Source organism: Paroedura picta, chromosome 2, assembly GCF_049243985.1.
Source record: "Paroedura picta isolate Pp20150507F chromosome 2, Ppicta_v3.0, whole genome shotgun sequence".
NCBI lineage: Eukaryota > Metazoa > Chordata > Lepidosauria > Squamata > Gekkonidae > Paroedura > Paroedura picta.
Window position 1 is genome coordinate 143109137 of NC_135370.1, and position 22860 is coordinate 143131996.

The 22860-nt window shown below is 43.6% G+C and overlaps 3 protein-coding genes across 5 annotated transcripts in view; 1 reads left to right on the forward strand and 2 right to left on the reverse strand.

Annotated features, from left to right (window-relative positions):
- HEATR5A (HEAT repeat containing 5A) overlaps nt 1-3739 on the reverse strand; it is an 80781-nt gene extending 77042 nt beyond the window's left edge. For 2 of the 3 annotated variants that reach the window (XM_077323044.1, XM_077323042.1), the window contains exon 1: nt 3099-3250. The gene's annotated coding sequence lies outside the window, so the exon portion shown is untranslated. Of the gene's footprint in view, nt 1-3098; nt 3251-3603 lie in introns of those variants that run through there. The other variant, XM_077323043.1, reaches the window with a different exon arrangement.
- NUBPL (NUBP iron-sulfur cluster assembly factor, mitochondrial) overlaps nt 3701-22860 on the forward strand; it is a 130586-nt gene continuing 111426 nt past the window's right edge. The window contains exon 1 of the mRNA XM_077323048.1: nt 3701-3835. The gene's annotated coding sequence lies outside the window, so the exon portion shown is untranslated. The remainder of the gene's footprint in view (nt 3836-22860) is intronic.
- Nucleotides 12302-18819, reverse strand: DTD2 (D-aminoacyl-tRNA deacylase 2). The gene is made up of 3 exons (XM_077323030.1): nt 18540-18819; nt 14933-15002; nt 12302-12675 (listed from the first exon to the last, which is right to left on the reverse strand). Exons 1-3 carry the CDS (start codon nt 18648-18650, stop codon nt 12350-12352), a joined length of 507 nt encoding a protein of 168 aa, XP_077179145.1. The 5' UTR covers nt 18651-18819; the 3' UTR covers nt 12302-12349.

The window sequence follows — 22860 nt, forward strand, 5'->3', positions numbered from 1 at the left end:
ATAGGAGGGCAACAAAATGCAACTATAACCAAACCCTTAAGGTTCTTAATCCATCTGTATAGAACTCCTAATGTGTTTGTCAGATACTGAAGTCTTGAAGACTGCTTTCCTACAACAAGGCCCTGTATTTTTACTCTATATAGCAATTCTTAATCCAAGAAGCCCCATCACCAAATACAGATTACTACTGTTGGATGACAAGCTTTGGTTGTTTTTGGAAAGCTGTTATTTGCAGTTCCCCTCATTTCACAAAGGAAGTATATGCCACATAGTAGTAGTTTTAAACTTGCTGGTGTCACAAGAAAGGAGCTGAACTTTATTTTAGAAAAATGCTCGAACATAAAAATAAGTTATAACTCTAGAAACTGGAAAGCAATATGAGCTTCTACCAGCCAATAACCCAATTATTGCAATGCCACAGAGACTAAGCAAAGTGAAGCAGCTCAATAATCAAGGAGAAATAATGGCGTAATTCAGACTACTTTGGGAAATATATTAGTATTGTTATTATAGATGTACACTGCTGATCACGTGACTCCTAAAATCTTATCACCAACCAGGAAATCTGTGTGTATGCACAATATCACTAACAGACTGACTGCTGAGTAAACCTTAAGTGTGCTCCAGCCTTTCTCTGAATAAACACAACTATCTCTAGTCATAAACTAGCATAGTCCATAGATCAATACCTTATCATCCACTCATTTAATTCCAAAGTAAAAAACATGGACTTCCTTATTGCTTTTTTCTTTTCGCCCACATTTTCTCCTAAGTCACATGACCATATGAAGTTAGTTAGCATTGATCAATCTAGTCCACTGATACTTAACCTTTAATTCACTTCCACCCACCAAGTCCCTGCCCAGTCACAACTACAAAATCAGAACATGCAAATAATGCCCCAGACAAGACAAATGTCTATTTATAGATATAGTTATGATATATGTATTAAGTATTATATCATGATACATAAGTCTCAGTCATATATTCAACAAGATCTTGTGTTTGACAAATTCCTAGTGTTAGGCTTGATCTCCATTTGCCGTGTGCCACTTTAAGGGTCTGGATGAGAACTCTAGGATCTGAGTTGTTATCTTGAGGAAGGGGTGAACAGTATAAGCAGCTCTCCTTTTCTGGCTGTCACAAGCTGTGGTGAGTGGGAGTGGGGGAAGCTACCACATGTCCCCAAATGTTCTGAATCCCCCAACCAATTTGTAGACCATCTTGAGAAAGGCCATATGATCCCAGTTAAAAACAGCTCCACCTCAAACTGTTAACTAGAGGTGAGCTTCCAAGGCCTCCTGCTACTAAGATCATTTTTTTAAAGGAGGTATAAGACACTGTTAACAAGTAGTATTATATCTTATGCATATGTATAAATTTATAATCATGTTTATTGATGCAACCAAGTGTTTTCTACGATGCATATTAAAGATCTCTCAGATGATCTCTAACTCACTTTTAGATCTATCCTGGCATGTCACAAAGTTAACTGAAAGTTGTGTGGAAGTGGGTGTGTGTACTGTTCTAGTGTTATTACTGTTTACTATTACTGTTATTTATAGTCACTGATTTCTCTGTACTGTTCTTGTTCCGGCAAGTTTTATGTAAACCGTCCTGAGCCCAAGAGGAAGGCAGCATATAAATTATTATTTATTAGTATTATTATTTCAGTGTATAGCCTGCCACTCTCTATAGACCCGTACTGGGTTACATAAAACCCCAATAAGACAGTCGCAACTCCTAATATCCTAAAACACAAGAGGCGGCATAGCCCCATTCTACAGCCAATCATCATAGGGTGAAGATTCGTAGAGTGGTATCACATTGGTTGGATACCACTCTAATAAAAATAAACAAATAAGCTTGAATCCTTAGAAAAGTCCACTAGTGTTTAATGCAGGGGTAGTCAAACTGCGGCCCTCCAGAGGTCCATGGACTACAATTCCCAGGAGCCCCCTGCCAGCATTTGCTGGCAGGGGGCTCCTGGGAATTGTAGTCCATGGACATCTGGAGGGCCGCAGTTTGACTACCCCTGGTTTAATGGATGGGCTTTTCCAACACTTTTCATCTCTGTTTATGCATCATTCATTATTCTGCTGTACATTAGTAACTGAGTACAGATCCTAGGAAATGTGAGTCAGTCCATTTCCCAAGTCAACGTATGCATATCTTCCTAGATTCAGTTGCTTAACAAAAGCTATTCTATTAAGCAACAAAATACTGGACAGCCAATTTTGCAACCTGGGTTCATCCCTCATTCATTATGAGCCCGAACTAACTCCACAGCTCTCAAGTGATACACGCATTAAACCCACATACTTGGTCGTGTGTATAAATCCAGAACATCCATTCCACTTCAGTCCCAAATTTGTATTCATACTCGTTAACACACATTTAGAAATATCAGTCACCATTCTTTTAAAGTGGGACTCCAGTAGCACCTCACAGAACATTATTATTATGCTGCTATGCTATAAAGTTGGTTCGTCTGTAAGGAATCATTGAACTCCTGCTTAATTTTACTGTATCAGACTAAACTTCTGGGGGCTTGCTGTTTCCTTCTGCAAAGAGGGGCTGCTGGTGTCCATTGCACGTCCCCTGAGCACCGAGCACGTTGTTACCCCGATGCACACTTTCTGCAGAGGAAACAGCGCTCACTTTCCTTGGCTGGAAACTCAGGAATGCTCGTTCCCCTTCAAGCCCTCTCCTTCCCTCCCTTCTGACAGCTCGCCCTCGTCGGTCTTCAACTCCGTCGCTCCTTCTGGGGGGAGGCGGGAGGAACCCAACCGAACTTTTTTCCAGCGGCCGTCTCCTGCCTTTGGCGAAGCCCAGCCCCAGGGCGACGTCCCCGAGGCGCCCGCCAGCACCAGCCTGACGGGACGACCTGTGAGCCGCCTCTCTCCATACAAGGCAGGGACGGCGCGTCCCGAGCACGGCTTCCCGGGGGGAAGGAAACCCCTCACGCCCTTCAGGCGAGCAGCGCGGAGCTGCCTCCCACCCGCCGCGCCCCAAGTCCTCCCCGTCGCTAGCCCGCCTGCCCGCCCGCCCCAAAGGCAGGGAGGCACGTCGGGGCTTGCCTCCGCCGCTCGAGTTACCTGGCCTGCGGGCGAGCCGCCGACTGCGCAGGGTGGGGTCCCGCTGCCCAGTCTGCTGCTGCTGCTGCTGCCGCCGCCGCCGCCGCTGGCTTGGGATTCACAGGCTGGCGCTCCCTGTCCGCCCGCCTCTTTCCGGAGCCGCCGGGGAAGCCCCCGCCCTCTCCCCCCGGCCAGGAGCAACCGCTACCCGCGGCGCCCTCCTCTCGCTTGGGAAGGCGGGCTAGGGCCGTGCAATCAGCGCCGGAGCCATCGAGCGCCCGCTGGGGCCAAACGCAGGCCTGCTGGGTCAGCCGGGGAGCGAATGGGAAGGGGCCACCGCCGCCGCGGGAATGTGGGGTGGATTTCTCCCCGCCCCTGCTCGCCGGCGCAACCCGACCCACGCACCCTCTGCTGCCTGCACGGGGCTGAGGGGGCTGTTTGAGCCTTGCTTTTGGCCGCGTCACCCGCATCAAGAAGGAGTCTCTTCCCGCCGCCCCCCCCCCCCCCAGCTCCCCTTCTTACTCACACACATTCCTCTCCTGCAAAGAAACAAGCGCCACAATGAGCTGGCTTGAAACGGGCCCAGCTACTCGCAGGCCCTCCTCGCTGCTCGGGCTTCCTAACGCAAAGGCACGGGCCTGCTCGTTTGCGAAGGATGGGAGGCGAGACGGGAGGAGCCCTGCGGATAGCGACCGCGAGACGGTGCCTGTAGTGAACAGCTGATTTTGTAACTGAGATATTTGTTAAGAAGATACAAGGTACCTTGGGGGAGGGGGTTTCTACCAAGAAGTAGGATATAAATTGGTGAATTAGCGACTCCACTATATTTCGTCTTATACAGTTTCTAGTACTTGCATTATAATGGCTCTGATGCATTCTCCTGTAATTTTATAATCCAGTTATGTTTCATTGCTCCTTATATGTATTACCCCGTCCTTATTGTGTTGTTTGTAATTGTATAATCCACCTTGATTTTCAGAGAGAAAGATGAACTATATAAAGAACATACAATAAAACAGGATTACAAAACAGAGTTCCATGTGCTCAGTTTCTATAAGCACTTGTGTGATATATTCAGAGAAAGAGGAGGGTTGTATTCAGGTCTGCTTATTAACTTTAATGCAGTGACAGAACAGAAATACGGGATAACCTCTATCAAGGTCAGTGTTGTCTGTTCTGACTTGGCAGCAGGTTTCCAAGGTCTCAGGTAGAAACCTACTCTCTGATCCTCTTAAGACAAGGTGCTACAATATTGTGTGAGCATGATGCCTGAATTTTCCCATCCTTTCAGAATCAGCATTTATATAGACGCTACTGATTGCATTTACACTAAGATTGATGCTAAAATGGCATTGGCAATCGTAGACTGGTCTGCTGAGAAGCCTACTGAGCTCTATTCAGTGAGATTTATTCCCAGGAAAGTGGTCCTAGGATTGCACTGTAAATCAAGTTTGTGTCTCCTAGAGGTGTGCAGTAATGTGTTCATTGTGGGATATAAACCCCAGTCTTATCCCTGTTTGTCCTGGGACAGAATAATAGAGCTTATTCTCATGGAAAAATGCATTGGTTTGCTTCCATACACCTCAAAACGTTCTAGTCTGAATCATGGAAGCCTGTATGGTAGGCATTGCTGATAGATTGGTAGGCCAGAATAGTGGCCATGACTAAGGAGGAGTGCAGCAGGTGAACAGTAGAAGAGATAGCACATTAAAGAGTCCACCTGGTGTCAAGGAGACCCTTGTTTTCTTGAAATGATGAGAGCTTGCTCTTCAAGCTCTGTATTTTTATTTATTTTACAAAGAATTATATCCCATATTTGTGTGACATATAAAGGTGCAGATCTGTGATTTCAGGGTGGGTGATTATTATGGAAGTGATCTTATTGTTTTGCAGTTTGTTGTTTCACTCTCATCAGATAGTTGTCATCAAGTCTTTGAGCCATCGCAGGGAGGAAAAATCATGAGGCCACTTATGTGGTCAGCAATCTCTTTAGCAACTAATATTGTGTATTCCAGGGATAGTATGCTCCTGTTATGAAATAGATACTGTAGGAATAATATCCAGTATTCTGGATCCTTTCAAGCCAGTCTGTACAAAATTGTCAACAACTTCTAAGACTATGTGAAGAAATACTTGATTTGATGATAAGTGCAGAGAATATTTAAGTAGAATCACAGCTAAATTTCATCTCTTTAAACACACTAATTTACATGTTTAACAGATCTCCTATCACTGAAGTGTGCTTTTAGAACCCCGATAAAATATAAAAAGTAGCATGATTTATGTAAAGGACAGGAGATTCATTATTATTGATAGCAGAAATAATGGACCTTCTGGAACATGGTTAATAATTGCTGATCTGTAGTGTCCAGTATTCCATCATGTATTGCTGCCATCATTTTACTTCTATCTTTGGAAAGGTCCCTGGATTTGACTCTGAATGGTTCTGGTTAAGCCCTCTAAAACTGACTTATGGCATCTGGGTCTTCTGGAAACAGTAGGCTCTCTAATTAAGCAAATATGATCAGGCAAGGTCCCTGGGCCCAATTTAATACCATTTAACCTTTTGAAAGCCAATTTGCAATGTTGGAGCAACTTGTTGGCCCCTCTTTTTACTCAAATATCTCAGGAGTGATTCTCACAGCTTTGAAGTATGCAATAATAGTTCCTATATACAAAAAAGGGGCCAAGAATGATCCTACAAACTACCAGTAAACAACAGACAAAGCACCTATCTCCCTATCAAAAGGTGTTAAATAGGGCTGTTTTTTAGCCCCTCTACTTTTTAATCTTTATGTAAACAACATGCTTCCTTATGCATCCATATAGGCTGGTCATGAAGACCCCTGTTCTGCTTTATGCAGATAATACAGTATTATTTTTGCAATAGTCGTTATAAAGCATTAAATGTGCTTACTGATCCAAGAGCAGCTATCTGTAAATTATGACAAACCTAGAATAATATTTTTTTTTCAAAAATGCCTTGCCTGGACCGAAGACTTGGACTGTTAAGGGAGGAAAAATAGAGCAGGTGTCCCACTTTTAATTATCTGGAGATAAGTTCAGTTATAACCTTACCTGTCCAGCCTCTGCTGAGGCAACTGCATTGGTTTCCAGTCTGTTTCTGGATCAAGTTCAAGGCCTTGGTTTTTACATTTAAGGCTATATGCGGCTTGGGTCCTACCTACCTGCGGGACCACTTACCTTCTTATGCCAACCGCAGGGCACTTCACTCTCTGGGTATGAATCTGCTGATGGTCCCGGGGTCCCAGGAAGCGCACCTAGCCTTGACCAGGGCCAGGGCTTTTTCAGTCCTAGCCCCTACCTGGTGGAATGGGCTCCCTGAAGCGCTGCGGGTGCTTTCGGAGCTCTCAAGGTTCCGCAGGGCCTGCAAAATGGAGCTCTTCCACCAGGCATTAGGTTGAGGCTAAGTGTGATGAGTACTGGGGAATTTCAAACTCCTCCCCTGGTTCTTGGGTATTAGACCATATAGAACCACCCTGTTGTGATCTATACCTCCAGCCCACCAAATTGATGGTATTGGAGACTCAGGAGATCTTTTCAGTTGTACCGCCATCTTGTTTATTGTATTTCATTGTTAGGTGTATTTTATATTGGGGTAAGATTTAGGGATTTTATAGTTGTAAGATTTTTATGTTATCATGTTTTATATATGTGCTGTAAACTGCCAAGAGCCAGTTCGCTGGGAGCGATCTAGAAAGCAAATTATTATAAATAAATATGTACCTGCAGCCATTTCTCAAGCCTTGTTTAGGGCAGCCATTTGGATAAGACAACTTTGAGTCTCTGGACCATACACTTTTTCAGTTCCTGTGACGGATGGCAGGATGGATTGCAGAAACTGCACTCAAGCAGAATTTGCACAGCCCTTGTTTGAGTGAGATTGGCTTGAATTGCTGCCTTTAATCTGAGACTGAATGGAATTTGAGGGAATTATCCTCTCAGTTCTGCTGTCGGCAGGGCATTCAGTCCGGCAAGCATAAAAGCATGCTTGTGGCTAGGGATTTTGAGGAGTTTCAAGTAGGAGGGAAGGGTCATAAAGGGAGAGTATGGTCACAGAGGGAGGAATCTAGTGCTAGATTGGTACACCAAATTAGTGCACTGACAGCCAAAGTCAATCACCCTCATCCCGATCAGTTTCAGTGCTCCTTGGTAATCCATTTTCTGGAGCATTGTGAGGGAATGGCCAAGAAACTCAGGCCTATCGTCTACATACCTCTCCCAAGCTCTTCTAAAATTGTCTTCCTTTAAAAGGTGCAGAAAAAGTGTGAGTACTGAAAAGAGGACATTCTCAGATCACTTCTGTGGCTGTGTATCTGGTGCAATAGAAACTGTAGAGTCTGTTAGTCTGTGATCAATGGATTGCCTCTATTCTGACTGATGATCACTATCAACCATAATTGCTTGTCACACTGAAATGTTCAAATCTATTGATATGCTTTCTTTTTATTGAAAAAGTGTTCCAATTTTGGTTAGTCCAAAATCTAGTGAACTAAAGTTGCAGTAATCAGGAAATGCAAGGCAATCATGGACAATAATGTTGTCAGGCTGTTCATGTAGATGACAAATAAATGTCTTTATTCTGAGGTAACCAGTTTCTCCAGATTTACTGGATACAGCAACCCTATCTCTTTGTTCCAACGGAATCTTGGGTCCAAACCAGCAAGAAATGTGAGGATGACGTTTTACTGACTACATCCCCAAAATGTGAAACAATGATTCACCAACTTCATTCAGTCGGTAATTATTAGTCATAATGATCTAATAAGAGAATCTGGACACTAATGTGGAACCACTTCCCGATGCGTAAATGCTTGTGCTAGGGATACATTTTGGCAGTATCTATTACAATTTTATCATAATGATTCTTAAAGTCTATTATTGTACTATAAGTATTGTAGTCCACAAACAAGGTAATATTTTATAATGCCAACTGACTTGATGCTCACCAGATCTGCTTTATTTCTATCATTTTAAGAACAGGAGGAGTTTGTGTGCCTTGTGCTGTGTTCTTTTTATAGAATGCATTATATTACAATACGTAAACCAGTGCATTCAATAGAATAAGCAACGTAATACGATGAGGATAACAGAAATCTGAACAAAGCATAACTTATACATTACAAGTGGAGGAACCACATGGACTTCCAGGGCATTTCCCCTTCTTCTTTTATTTCCTCTTTCCCTCCCCTGGAAGCCCCTATAGCCTCATCTCTTTTACTGCTTCCTTCTCTCCTTCCTACCCACTTATCAGCCCATCTTTATTTGCTCCCCTACTTCAGCATTCCCTCGTTCCATTTCCCAGGAAGCATCTTCTTAGAAAACTATGGCCCAGTTGTAAGCTACTATCATCCAGCTCCATTTTTCTTTCACCCAACTCAAAAACAAATGGTCTTTGGTTGAGGCCAGAGCCAGAAAGTTCAAGGGCCTGTCCTCAGGCAGCGCTAGAAACATCAGCGAACTCCATACTCCAAGGTGGACCATTGCCTGGACAGGTTGCTGGGGGTTGGGGAATTCTCCCGCTTATCTTTTGTTGGAGTTGGAGTTTTAATGGAGGTTTTATGTGTGCTGTTGTAACCTGCTACAAGTCATTGCCAAGAGTGGTGGGCTAAAAATCAAATAATAAATAAAAGCCCTAGGTAGGAGGCATACAAAATGTGCTTCGTTGGTATGATGTCATGTGGTTGCTTTCTTTAAAAGAATATTCGTTGGATATCTTCATGATGCTATTTACTAATTTATTGCTAATTTACTTTTCCTTGTATCTGTAATCGTGTGCATGCATATGAAAGCTCACATCTTGAATAAAACTTTGTTGGTCTTGAAGGTGCCATTTGTTCTGCTACTTCAAACCACCATGTCTACCCACCTGAATCTACCTTTAAGATTCATTAAGAGCTATAAGATTGGCTTGATAGCCAAATCCATACATAAAACAGATGTTACTAAACACAGTTGGAAATAACTTACTGTCTTGTATGACTGGTATTTATCAATGATAATGTTTCCAAAGGACTGAGGATGTTATTTTTGTATTTCAATAGTGATTTGCAAATTTTAATGATTTTATTGTAAACCACTTAGTCAGCTCAGGTGGGAAATTGTATACAAATGAGAGAAGCAAATAAATACATTGGTACTAAGTAAATTAAATGTTCTCTTAAGAATTAAGATATAATGCTTTGGAGTGTTGAATTATTAGCTCCTTGAAAATTTAAAATCATGGATTCCTCTTTCCCCTTGTCAGCATCAACCATCATGTACAGCCTCATGTGTACCACCATTGACCATAGATTCAGGTGGGTAGCCATATCGGTCTGAAGCAACAGAACAAAGTTTGAGTCCAGTGGCACCTTTAAGACTAATGACGTTTTACTCAAGGAGTAAGCTTTTGTGTGTATGCACACTTCTACCCATGGTGGCAGACACACTAAAAACATTTTCAAACTTTGATTCATATGGTAAACATGCTTCGGCTAGGTCATTTTGTAAACCATGATTTGCAGAAAGCCAGCACGTCCTTAATGATTGATAAATATCCAAAGGTAGTTCTAAAGAGATAAAAGCTCCAATATTAGTTCTAAACAATAGTTTTTTAAAAGTGCAATCATAAAAAGGTGTGAAATAGCCCTTATTTGAAATTTTTAATTAACAAAATTGTAGTACTATCATAACAGTTATGGTTGGTTATAAATAATCCACCACCCACTGAAACACACTGCCTTAACTTCTAGCAGCTTTATGAATAAGTTATTCTACAGAAACAAACACTGAGTATGGTATGGATAAGAACCGCTCTCCTATTATTAGGATCTCTGTACTCCCATTCTCCCTTCCATCAGTAATCCAAAATATACTGCTGTGCAACCCTGTGCTCAGTTGCTCCAGCCTAAACCCATAGATTTAAATGGGTTTAGACTGGAGTAACTCTACATAGGACTGACTCATAAGCTGCTTACAGTCACATTTTTAGTACACGCTGCAGTATGAGCATTGCACATTGAGACTGATATCCAAATACTATTAAAATGAGCAGGAGGCAGTAATGTTAAACTCAGAGCAGTCAAACTGTGAATGCTGTAGAGATTAAAAGAGTTTGTTAGGGGATGATCTGATCTCCTTGACAGTTGAGAGGCCATGGTGTTATAGGGAACTGTCATTCAAGGCCATACTAATGCACTCTCCATACATATTAAAATACAGCTGTGAGCTTATCAGCAGACAACAAAGATCTCTGAAACGGGAAGAAATAAAGTGCATTAGAGAGCTGCGAGAGAGAGCACATTCATATAACTCATGACTCAGCTCCAACCCCAGAGCGTAGCCTTCCACAATGCATGCATCACAAACCATTACAAAGGTTCAGTACCATAAATATACCAGTCACAGTTTCTTTCAGTATGACGGGCACTAGTTGCTTTCCAGAGCTAGCAGTGGCTGAGATGATGTCAGGAAAGGAATGCTTTGGGGAGATGTAGGAAGTGTAGCCAGCACGAAATGATGGGAAAGAGCATTCTCTGAAGTGTTTGAGCCACTCCTTTCCCCTCCTTGGGATACTGCAGTGTTCATCTCTCCCATTTGCTGACTCATACCTTGAAGTCTGAAGGGAGAGGGGTGGAGAGAGGCAGCTGGCCTGACAGGAAAGAACGCAACCGTCTTCTGAGGCAGTTCTCCCTATCAGAACCAGAGGCACAACCCTCCCCCGATCATATTATATTATTAGTGTGAAAGTTAGTTTAAAAGATATTGCCATCAAATAAAACATACACACACTTTTGGGGGGGAGGGAAGCTCCCATTGTAACCTTACAGATAATGTTCACAACCCTTTTAATTCCTCCCCAGTCTCCTACAAATTACTGTGTGAAGGCACTTGTCTGAGGCTGACCAGTAAAATGGTGAGAATGTTTGCAGTGGTGTGAAGGGAAACAGGATGAATCTGTGAAGATTATTCCACCTGGGTAACTTTGATACTGCTAATGAACTAGCCTTTCTGTAACATCTCTCCCCCCCTTTCCATACCCTTTAAGAAATTCTTTCATCCACAAATACCCTCCTAAAGTGAGGAAGCTCCTATTCTGTAAGATGCTTACAACCCATAGATTGCATCGTGCTCCCCCCATTTTTTTCTCCTGTGTCCTGGTTCCCTGTAAGATGGATACGAAGTCTGCATGAGAGCAAGGATGAGCTTCCTATCCCATAACCTGTGCTGTCCCTCTGTGCCTGGCTAGGTACTGGTATTCCTTTGTAGTAATTAGGCAAGAGAAGAGGGTGAGAGTTAAAAAGCAGCCCAAGCAAACTAAGGGCCTTTAGGGAAAAAGGTCTTTAATAACTAAACATTATCCAAAACATTAAAGTATGGGCACTAGTCAGAACATACTTAGATATAGTGCAGATAATTTAAAAGAAGGAATTAATAGCTAATCTGAGTTTATAAGCATATTACCTCAATATTTCTACCCTGGATATGGGGGCAAGGGAAGTCTAGCTTGACAGAGACTATTCTCCTAGTTTTGGGGCAGAGGTCAGTCCTTGAACCCAGGCTTTCCTCCCCTGCTCCCTCATCCCATGTTGCCAGACCAAGCTGACACGTACAGCCTTTTGTCTTCAGGATGGGAAAGTCTCCATGGACCAAATGTGATAAGGACTTTAAGGGCACCAGAAGTGGAAATTGAAAGCTTTTTCTCTGAGCTCTTGAATAGTTTGGCCAAATAATTATTAGAATGCTTCCCTCCTTCCGAACCCACAAGTCCATCCTGTTTCCCAGCCCATCTAGCAGGGGTTCTACTTTGCTATGCGATGTTTTAAAAACCTTGCTTCAGAAGCAGCTCCTGCCAGAAAACAAGGACTGCCACTATGTGACTGAAAGTAAAATGTGTGTATGAAAGATGATATTTCAAAATATTTTTTAATTTTTTTATTAGGGGAGAGCGGTATACAAATAAATAAATAAAAGAATATGCTAATTTACAAAAATATCCAGTTAAGCAGAGCTTTTGCCTGACATACTGAAGAGTTATTACTAGAGCTAAGCATAATTTCACTCCCTGACATTTTGTGGTTGGCTCCACCTCCTGTGGGTACCCTTTAGAGATTAGGAGTTAATGATTTATCACAATATATAGTAACATAACATGAGACTATTTATGTTTATATGTATTTAGCTATGTTTCAGTTCATGCAACAAATCAAATACACTACCAATTGAAACAACCGTACAACTTTTATTAGTCATTCAAAAGATCAGACTTTTCAAAACTCAATCATATGAGTGAACGGTCCATTTGTATCCACTTTCAAAACCTGCCTGTTCCCATACGTCCCATGCCTGAGAACAACACCAGCCTCAGCACATCTGGCATTAGTAGCCACTTCTTTTTCACACAGAGTTACAAACTGAGAGTAAAGTTCCATCCCAATTTCCTTCTCACTGTTGTTATGGTACTGCATGCTTCTTCCCTTCAGCTTACCACCCAGTGTGGCTTGAGGTATTATTAAAATGCTGCCTGGCAAATCCACAATAGAAACATATTCGCCATCTTCATTTTCACTTAATTTCACATTCAGGAGTGTATTAACTGCAAAAATATGGGAAAATATTAGAGTAAAAAACATATTGCTATATATTAGCTAGTCTTTTTATATCCTGTCCATCCCGTGAAATTCAAAGCTCTAGACTGGTTTGGTAGTTGTAACCCAAATATCCATTTTACTTCTCACAAGCAATTCAATTAATAATTTAACTGTACATGAACGCCCTCTACTGGCTGCCTGAATATGTTTTTTTCCCCCAAGTTTAGAAGGAACTACAGATATCTAACTAGAGACTGGAGAGCATCATCATTTTCATTCATAATAAAACATTTTTCAATGTAATGGAATTCATGGGAATACTTCTGTGACACTGGAATTCACTTAACTGCAGAGAACTTCATTTGTAGCTACCATCAACCAAAAAGAGATATATACTGTACCCTCTTATGAATGAATCCACCACACACATGTTGTTATGTAGGAAATATGGGAATATACAAGAAACTTGGAGGTGGGCATTCTGCTGTCCTTGCTTCCTTCCCTCTCCCGCCCTTCGTTGTCAAAGGTCCTATTTTCTGTCTCAAATCTTCTGTCCCAAATCTTTTCTCACCCCCTTCTCCCCACTCCATCAGTCTTTCCCCCTACCTCCTCAAGCAATATTTTCTTGCCTCCTCTTTCTTCCCCTCACCCTTGTATGTTAATCTCCCCTCTTATCCCCAGCTTTTCTCAAACAATATAACTCCACCACCCTTTCTCAATCTTCCCCATCTCTCCCCTCCTCCCCTCTTTCTTTCTCTGCCCTCCTCCCTCAGGCAATCCCCTCATTCTCTCAAGATGGAAATCACCAGCCACCTATTTGCCCCACTAAGCAAATGGCTTTGCCCAATTCCTTGAAATATATGGTGGCCGTCACAGTGGGAGACGGTGTTCAGAAGAGCCACAGGTTGTAAGTATCACTGTCAGATCTTGAAAGCTAAGCAGGGTTGGTCCTTGTTAGTATATGGATGGGAGACCACCAAGGAAGTAAAGGGTCACAACTGAGAAGCAGGCAATGGCAAACTACCTCTGGGGTCATATGTCTGCTATAACTTGACCCCCCCCTCCAAAAAGGACTCCACCCAAAAATAAATAAAATAAATAACTTCCAATCAATGAGAAGAATGTTTGTATATAGGTACATCTACCTGTGCAAGGGAAGGTCTGTACTTTGGATGGATTTCCTACTCAAGCGGCTGCCATCTACTGTGCAGCCTATAGTATTCCTAAGGGTCCTCATAATCAGGAGGAGAGATTGTGAGGGCTGCAGAAAGTAGGAAGTATTTGATCTCATCAGATTTCAGAAGCAAGGTTGGCCTTGCGTAGTATTTAGATGGGAGATAACCAAGGAATACCAGGGTCACTATACAGAGGCAAGCAATGGTAAACCACCTTGCCAGTCAATTGCCACTCATCAGCAAAACAAACAAACTTCAAGTGCCAGTTTCAATATCTTTGGTCTCTTATCCTGAGGATTAAAATGACTGCAGCAAATTACTTTGGCTTGTTATTATGGAACTAGCCTTGGACATCCTGGGGCTGTATTTCCAGTAGCTCAGGTTTGTTAGTTTATGTGAATAGTTTGTCATATACTATCTTTGATCCTCTTGTGGCGCAGAGTGGTAAGGCAGCAGACATGCAGTCTGAAAGCTTTGCCCATGAGGCTGGGAATTCAATCCCAGCAGCCGGCTCAAAGTTGACTCAGCCTTCCATCCTTCCGAGGTCAGTAAAATGAGTACCCAGCTTGCTGGGGGGTAAACGGTAATGACTGGGGAAGGCACTGGCAAACCACCCCGTATTGAGTCTGCCATGAAAACGCTAGAGGGCGTCACCCCAAGGGTCAGACATGACTCGGTGCTTGCACAGGGGATACCTTTACCTTATACTATCTTGTCTACAAATCAGGATTCCAATCCACTGTTTAATGGTTCCCCATATTTCAGTACTGTCTCAAATCTGTAGCTAAATATGGCACAATAGTAAGAATACAGTCTGCCTCAAAAAGCAACCTTAATTAATTAATGAGCGTATTGGACTTACAAGTACAAAGACTCAGAACAAAATACTTGGACTAATTTCCTCCAGACAGTTTTCAGTTTCAAAGCTTTTAAATACAAAATCTCATTGAACAAGTTCTTATTGCCCTGTGATACATCTTTGTTAGGTTCAATGAAGCAGCTGCCTCACATTTATATTTACTTAAATAGTTTTTGCATAATTATTTTTTACTTGCTTGTTTCAAGAATTTTTGACCTAAACACCTACCCATTTTAGGAATGATCTCTTCATTGGCCCCTTTGAAGAAACATACATAGATTATAAGTCCTCGGTGGATCTAAGCAAAGTAATAAACAAATATATTATACATCTACACCCCTGTTCAGCAAGTTTTACTTTGACTATTCAGAAATCACAAACTGAAGTTTACTTGCAGTGAGAACAAGTACAATTTATTTTCAAAAACATGTTTTCCCTCTCACCCAAGTTGAATGATTTTAGATTTTAAGTCTTTGGTCTATTCAGTATTTATTTAGTACATATAGCTGATTTACTACAGGTCTCCCGATAAATGACCTCCCAGTAAGTAGGCAAGGCTCAGAAGGTTAGGACCTAGGTGTCTCCAGGCCTAATCCAACACTCCAAACACTTCACCATAGTGGTTCTGTTGACACATCCAAACATGGGTAGCACACAATCCTGGTTTGTAAGCAATGAACAAATTATAATTTGTTGATGTGCTGGTATCATGGCACCAGACATGTGGGGAATGGACAGTGCATACATGATCCTGATAATAAACCAGATGTATTCTTTTTATAAACAAACTCTGAGCACCAAGTATGTGGGGAACAGGAAAGGATGGTGAACATGTGACTGTTAATAAACCAGATGTATCCTTTTCATAAACAAAATCTGATTACAAGCTGTTTTAATAGCCAGACACAACAACTGAAGCTCTAAAAAACCTGATTAATAAATATATTAACAAAATACACATGGTCGTACAATAAAAGCAATTTATTTTCAACTGGTGGTATGCTGAAGAAAAATATTTTTGAACGAGTTTTAAATGTAATTAAAAGGTGACATGCTAGATTTGAGGGTGTAGGAAATCTCTTGGAGCTCTTTGTAATAAAGTGAACAATTTTCTGGGAAACCTATTTGACTAAATACCAAATGTCATGCTTCTACAAACAAGTATCTTACTAACAAAGGAATTAGTCTTATTTTCATGCTCTACATTTTTAAACAAAGTACAAATTATATAGTTTACAGTTTGGTATTTACAAGAACACACTCCAAATATACCCAACATTTTATTAAAATTGTAAATCGGTATTTGAAGTCAAGGATTTTCCATCAAAACTAAAAACAGACTTCATATTTGAAATTGACACAGAGATTAATACCTGAAACTCTCCACTCAGAAGTAAACTGTTAAAGACAACAATGATATATAGTCTACTTTGGGAAGTCCTTAAAAACAAAGGAATCCCCCAAAACACTTTCTGGAAGTATGTCCTATTGAAGAGACTTAATTAGGATTTTGAGTAGACCTATTTAGGATTGCTCTCAAAATAAATTAACCAAGGAAAATAAAATAATTTCTGGTCTTTTAAAGTAGGCGTTCAGAATTACTAATATGTTGCAGTTTTTACTAATTGTAGTTATCATACAAACAGACTGATGGTTACTGGCCTAAGTTGTTGGCTTAGTGTTGTTGTCATTTTTATTGTAATAATTTTGATGTTATTCTTTTATCTCATATTTCTGAATTGCTCTTATTTGTCACTTTCCTGTGATTCCAGTTGCCTGGGAGAAAGGTAAATATTGTAAATACATTTTTTAAAGTGATGAATAATGGATTAAAACGATTCCAGTGTCCTGTAAAGCAGTGGTCCCCAACCCCCAGTCTGCGGCCCAATGCCGGGCCACGAGAGCTTCGGCAGCGGGCCACGGCTCCCTCTCCCTGCCCCCTCCCCCCCGCAGCAAGAAACTCACCAGGCAGATTAGCTTGCGGCCCGGCAAGCTTCTTGCTGCGGGACAGGGGAGGGGAGAGGGAAGCGCGGCCGCTGGCATGCCGTTAGCGCAAAAGCGCATGCACAGACCTGCCGCACATGTGTGCTTGCGCTTGATGGGGGATGCAAACATGCACGTGGCAGTTTTACGCACGCGCAGAGCAACCGTGCATGCGCATTTGTGCGGGGCTGCCGCACATGCGCGGGGCCCCGGGTCACCCTCTCTCCCAAATCCTTGGCAATGGGCCGCAACCTGAAAAAGGTTGCGGACCGCTGCTGTAAAGCCCTTTTCGTATGTTATGCTTGTTTACCTGTGGCAATGTGCGGTCTACAGCTGGAACATATGCATGGTGACCCATTTACACAACAATCAGGAGGTTCACATGTACTTCATTTTCCACATACACATGGTCCAAGGTAATACATGAAAAGGGCTATAAATAGTCTGTGATGGCATAGTAATCTTACTAAACGAACACTGCTTTAATTGAAGACCTTTAGAAAAAAGGTCCTTGCCCCACCTCTCTTTTCTTTGGGACCATGATGGGGCCTTGAAAGAAAAATAAAATGTTTTGACCTAATACATTTATAATAGAGGACAACAAAATGACTGGTTATTTATTTTGTTATATTTCAATACCGCCCTCCCTATTTCAAAACAATATGTTTCAGCTAAACAATATGCTTTAGCATTCTTAGCTCTGTAAACACCTGCGCCTCTGGTTAGCTCACTTCCTGATTTCTGTCCCATTTTCTTTGTCGGTTCGCCTTGCCTTTTTCTCAGGGGCACAACAATGAATGGATGATAGTATTTAAGTCATTGCAACCAAACCCCACATCCCTGCAATTAAAGGCTCTAAGGATACTACAGGACTCTAATTACAAGCTGTTTCACTTTCAAAATTAAATACTGTTCTCTATTGAGGAATGTCACACAAGCAACAAAAAAAATCAGCACATTAATAAAGTTGCTTTAGGTGACTGGTTCATCTAACCCTGGCTGTCTCAATTCAAAATGGGCATTTAGCATTCAGAGCCAAATTCCACCATCAAATTCCACCACTTAAAAGTGGGCACTTTAAGAGTGCTCAAAGCCCTTCATTTTCATTATCTCTTTATGATAATCCTGGAAGTAGGAGGAAAGGCTGAACTGAGAGGCAGGCTGGTATTTTTTTTTTTTTTTTGCATCAACTGAAGATGACAGGGTGTGGCTTGCTCAAGGCCAATAGACAGGTGGTGCGTGCGTGTGTGTCAAGCTGGGAAGAGGGACTTTGGGGTTCACAGGTCACTCAGCCCCAAATATATGGGGTTTAAACCGCCCTTCTGCCTCTTCAATTTTAATGCAAATATGTATCCATTATGCACATATTGGATAACGCGGCTTCAATGCGCTTTAAAAGTCGATTATCCTGTCCCACACAGGAAAATCCAGCTGAAAAGCAAAGTGAAAGCGCACTAGGACTGCAATCTTAATGCGCTTCACATTCGTGTTACAAACCCGACGCAAGCAAGAGCCGCGAAAACGTTCCGCGTCCCCAACGCCCCGCAACCTCCGACTTCATTCCAACAGTATATGGGAAACAAGTCCGGCACCCGGGCAAGAAAAAATCCTACTCGGCGTTACCATCAGCATCACCACCTGCAGCCGAAGCTCTGGGTGATTTCAGAAAGCGGGAGGATCTAGCCGGGCTGGAAGTTGCTCTCGAACGAGAATTTCTGTCGCCTGAAAGCGGGCGGCTGCAGAGCAGGCAGGCTGGCAGGCAGGAGCGAAGAAAGACGAGCAGCTGACTCCCCGGCCCCTGCGAATGAAAGCAAGCGCGACCCCGCCACCAGCCCGCCAGTGCAGACGTTACCTCCACCCATTCGGCCTCGGACCCGAAGTCGGGAGGCTGCACCTGCAACCTCGCGTGCAGGCACTGCTGCAAGAGCACCCGAGCGACCGGAGCCCGGCTGCCGTCGGCCATGGCCCCACACAGATGCACGCAGCGCGCCGGCAGGGGACGAGAGAGGAAGCGAGCCTCTCCTCCAGCCCCTCCTCTCCTCTCCACGAACCCGCCCCGCCGCTTATCTCGCGTCGCCTTTCTAAGCGCAAAGCCGCGACGGAGCTGAAGAAAGAGCGAGTTCGTATGGGAGCTGAAGTGCTCCGGAAGCGCTGTCTGAAAAGACGGGAAGCGCTTGCCCGACCGTATAAAACGATGATTGACTGTCTGGGACTGAGTTCATTGGGATTGTTTTGATGGCTTGCGCAGGCAGAGCCTATGTGCTTGTTGGCTCGCGATCCCGCAGAAGCACAGATTCTGTTGTGTTAATTGATTCTCTGTGTAATCTTTGTTAGGGCAGTGTTTGCAGATAGGGGTGCCGACTCCGGGTTAGGAAATAACTGGGGATTTTGGAGGTGGAGCCTGGGGAGCGCGGGATTCGGGAAGGAGCAGGCCTACAATGTAGTGTAATGCCACAGAGTCCATCCTTCAAAGCAGCCATTTTCTACAGGAGAAAACTGATCTTGGTCACTGAGAGGTTTCCAGGACCCACCTGGAGGTTGGCAACCCTATGTTGCAGAAGATTACGACAGTTACACTATTTGGGGTTAACTACCTTTTGCATGTTATTTATATACACTTAATTCCCAATCCAAAAGAATTTCTGTTGAGTTCAGTGAGATTTTGCTTCCATGAGGAAAAAGTTCAGGATCAGAATGAGAGCATTAAAAGATTCAGGTGGGGAACCGTGTTGCCCTCAAGCAACAGAACAAAATTTGAGTCCACCGCTCCTAGGCCAGCTAGCCTGCAGAGGCTTACAACATAATAAAAAACCAAAACAAGCATTAAGAATCACCTCCCCAAACCCTCTCCCCAATTCCCCCCCTTTCCTAGCCATCAAATTCCTGCCATATGTGCCTTGAAAGATGTAAGGAGACAAGGATCCAGAGAACTGAAGAAGCTCCTGCAGGGCCCTTAGCTCTTTGGGAGCTCATTTTACAAGGCCAGGCACACCTGTTATAGCAGAACAAAGATCCATTTAACTCTAAATCTATCTTCAGCAACAGCCAACCACATGCTTCTAGAAAGCCTACAAGTAGGCGTAAAGGCCCTTCCTTGTTTTCCAACAACTAGTGCTCATGACCATTCATGTTTGCATGCACTTGGGACAGATCACTCAGAAGCAAGTCCCAGATAGTAATTGCTTTGGGATGATCCTGCGTTGAGCAGGGGGTTGGACTAGATGGCCTTTATGGCCCCTTCCAATTCTGTGATTCCGTGATTCTGTAATTTAGAGATCAAAAGTTAAAATGGCCTAGACAAATGTGAGTACAGATTCCAGAAGGAAATAAAGGATAGAATTCGCTGGACAAGAAAAAGAAGAGCTGGGGGTTTTGTGCCCAACTTTTTACTACTCAAAGGAATCTCAAAGCAGCTTAGACCCCGTGTAGGGTGGGGTTGAGAGAGTTCTGAGAGAACAGCAGCTGGCCCAAGATCACCCAGCTGACAGCATATGGAACTAAAGTGGGGAATCAAACCTGGTTGTCCAGATTAGAAGCCACCATTCTTAACCACTGCACCAAACTGTCTCTCAAGGATGTAACTGCCCTGTTGTATGGGCAGTGATGCAGAAGATATTGTAACGAGGAGTTTCAGTGACAGGCCTTGTCTTTTTACACATCATATATATGTATTTCTTCCATTATCTTGTGTTTTGTTTCTCTTGCTGAGATATACTGATAAGTAGTATTGTTCACAAAACATGCTTATTTAAATCTTTTGTAGTAGGAAAAGATTAAGGAGGGTGATAAGAGTCCAGAGTTGATTTTATAATTGGGAGGAAATTCTTTATAACGGGACGGAAGTAAGGAGGATCCTGAGCAGGGCTGGATTTTCCTATAGGCTAACTAGGCTTCAGCCTAGGGCCTCAAGATTAAGAGGGGCCTATATATTCCACATATTTAAAATAAAGGTTAGTATCAATCACAACATGTTTCATTTAACATATTGATATATATCACAGTAATGATGTATTTTATTATCTCTCCTGTAATTTACAAATTTAAAAATGGGAGGTGAAAGGGCCACATAAGTGGAATAGCCTAGGGCCTCTTTTCATGTAAGTCCGGCCCTGGTCCTGAGTTGGCTGGGATTCAACCACTCTTGTCCCCACTAATGAGACAAGAGTCCAGGTGTGACGCATCCCTGGAATAAGAAGCAACAGACAAGTGTCATCCATCAACCTTGTTTGTCATTTTAGCTCAGGCATAAATGCTTGATCATGATACGGGGAACTTCTCTGTAGGCCTGGTACTGCACACCCTATGGCTGAGAGGTCCATATCTCTGCTACCGAAATAGGGCTCCCGATAGTTGATTAGAGATTTCTTGTTTTGTATATATGAATGCTGCTATATTGTAACATCTATATTACAACTGCCTGCTAACTATCTGTACACCGCCCGTGGCGCCACGGACGAAATAAAACAGTAAGCCCTCCTGAGGCGGGCTGTGTCCGGGATGAGGAAGGGTCCGGATTGGACCCTTCCTCATGACAGACAATCAGAGGGACGCGCCTGCCGATTGGTCCCTCCGATTCCCAGGCGCAGCAACTGTGAGCCGCGAGCATCGCGGCTCGCAGTTGCTCCTGGCCTGACGTGGCGAGAGGCGCAAAGCGCCTCTCGCCGCGTCAGGCCGCCGCCCGAGGGAGCCCCCGGCAGTCGCGCGGAGCGCGGCTGCCGGGGGCTCCCTGCCCGTCAAGCCGCCCTTCAAGCCACCGCCCGTCAAGCCGCCCTGCCCGTCAAGCCGCCGCCCGAGGGAATCCCTGCCAGCGGCGCGCAGGCCACCGGGCAGGGAGCCCCCGCCAGCCGGCCTGCGCGCCGCTGGCAGGGACTCCCCTTTAAAAATCTTCGGAAGACCCCGACCTTTGGCGCCTTCGGAACACCCCGACGGATTCAAAGATGGCCGCCAACGGCCCGCAGAGTGCCCGAGGATGCCCCGCCGCCGCCGCCCGCCCTCTCTAAGGTGAGCTTCCTTGCCCCGCGCTGCCCTGTCCCTCCCTATCCCCCAGATTCTAGCGCCCATTGTATTTTCGTTACAATGGGCTCTTTTACTAGTATGTAATATAATACAGCAATTCTACCTCTCCACTGGTGTGCTTATTGTTTCCAAATCCTAATAAAAGAACCATTGCCCAGTTGGGGGGCAAGACATCTATTAAGGAACTACAAGATGGGTTGCCATGTTAGTCTGTAGTAGTAGAAAAGATTACCAATAGGCTTGTGCGATTCGGCCGCCTTGGCAGCCGTTCCCTCTGGGCGCCGCAGGGGGGGCGGTGCCGGCAGTGGCGTGACAGCGGGCGGAATTCCATGCCTGCGTGGTTGCACCCGCTGTCACGCTGCTGCTGGTACCGCCCTTACCCTCCGCGGCGCGGCGCTGGCTGCGCCCAGAGGAAACAGCCGCCAAAGCGGCCAAATCGCACAACCCTAATTACCAATATTTGTGTCAGGGTATGCGCCTTCACGAGTCACTGCTCACTTCAGACACATGAATCCATAAAGCTAAAATGCTGATGGACTCACATTCTAGCTGTCTCTGAAGAAAGCGTATATCCTGCCACACACTGTTAGTCTTCACAAAAGTACAAATCGAATCGAATGTTTTAATAATTTGTGTTGGTTTTTGTGTAAAGTTTATGTAAGAATTATCTTGTCCCTCTGGTGGAAACAACCATTTCTTTATCTTCTCTTCAACACTTCCCTACTTGTTGTCTAGACTGGTCTGGCCTCTGTTTTTTAATTCTCTTCTGCATGTCCTTGCAATGTTCAGCAGAGCTACTCTATGTGGCAAAGTGTTATTCCCCCTCCCAGTCACCAGCTTCTGTGGTGCTTGTCAGAATCTGGAGACTTAGATGAAACCCAATGCCCGTTCCCCTGGGTTTGAGAAGAAAATTCTAGGTTTATTGAGAGTCTTACTCCCCACACCCATTTCCTGACTTTCTCCAAACCACCTCATCACTTTTTGAGCTATGCAGAACAAAGGATGTTAATCATTCCACGTTTAGTTCCATATTAAGAATGCTGACTCGAAAGTGAGACAGGACTTGCATCCTAGTTAAATGATAAGGACCTTGGTTCTCAGATCACAAGGGTGCTATGGTTGCCCCTTAGACCCTGTAGTTCTGTGCCTGACTGGGG

What these genes read in the sequence shown, in the direction of transcription:
- DTD2 (XM_077323030.1), bottom strand. Translation starts at nt 18,650, where the DNA reads ATGGCCGACGGCAGCCGGGCTCCGGTCGCTCGGGTGCTCTTGCAGCAG. An exon ending in CCGAGGCCGAATGGGTGGAG is followed by an intron (nt 15,003 to 18,539) that starts GTAACGTCTGCA and finishes TACTTTGCTTAG; the next exon opens with ATCCACCGAGGACTTATAAT. An exon ending in AGAGATCATTCCTAAAATGG is followed by an intron (nt 12,676 to 14,932) that starts GTAGGTGTTTAG and finishes ATATTTTTGCAG; the next exon opens with TTAATACACTCCTGAATGTG.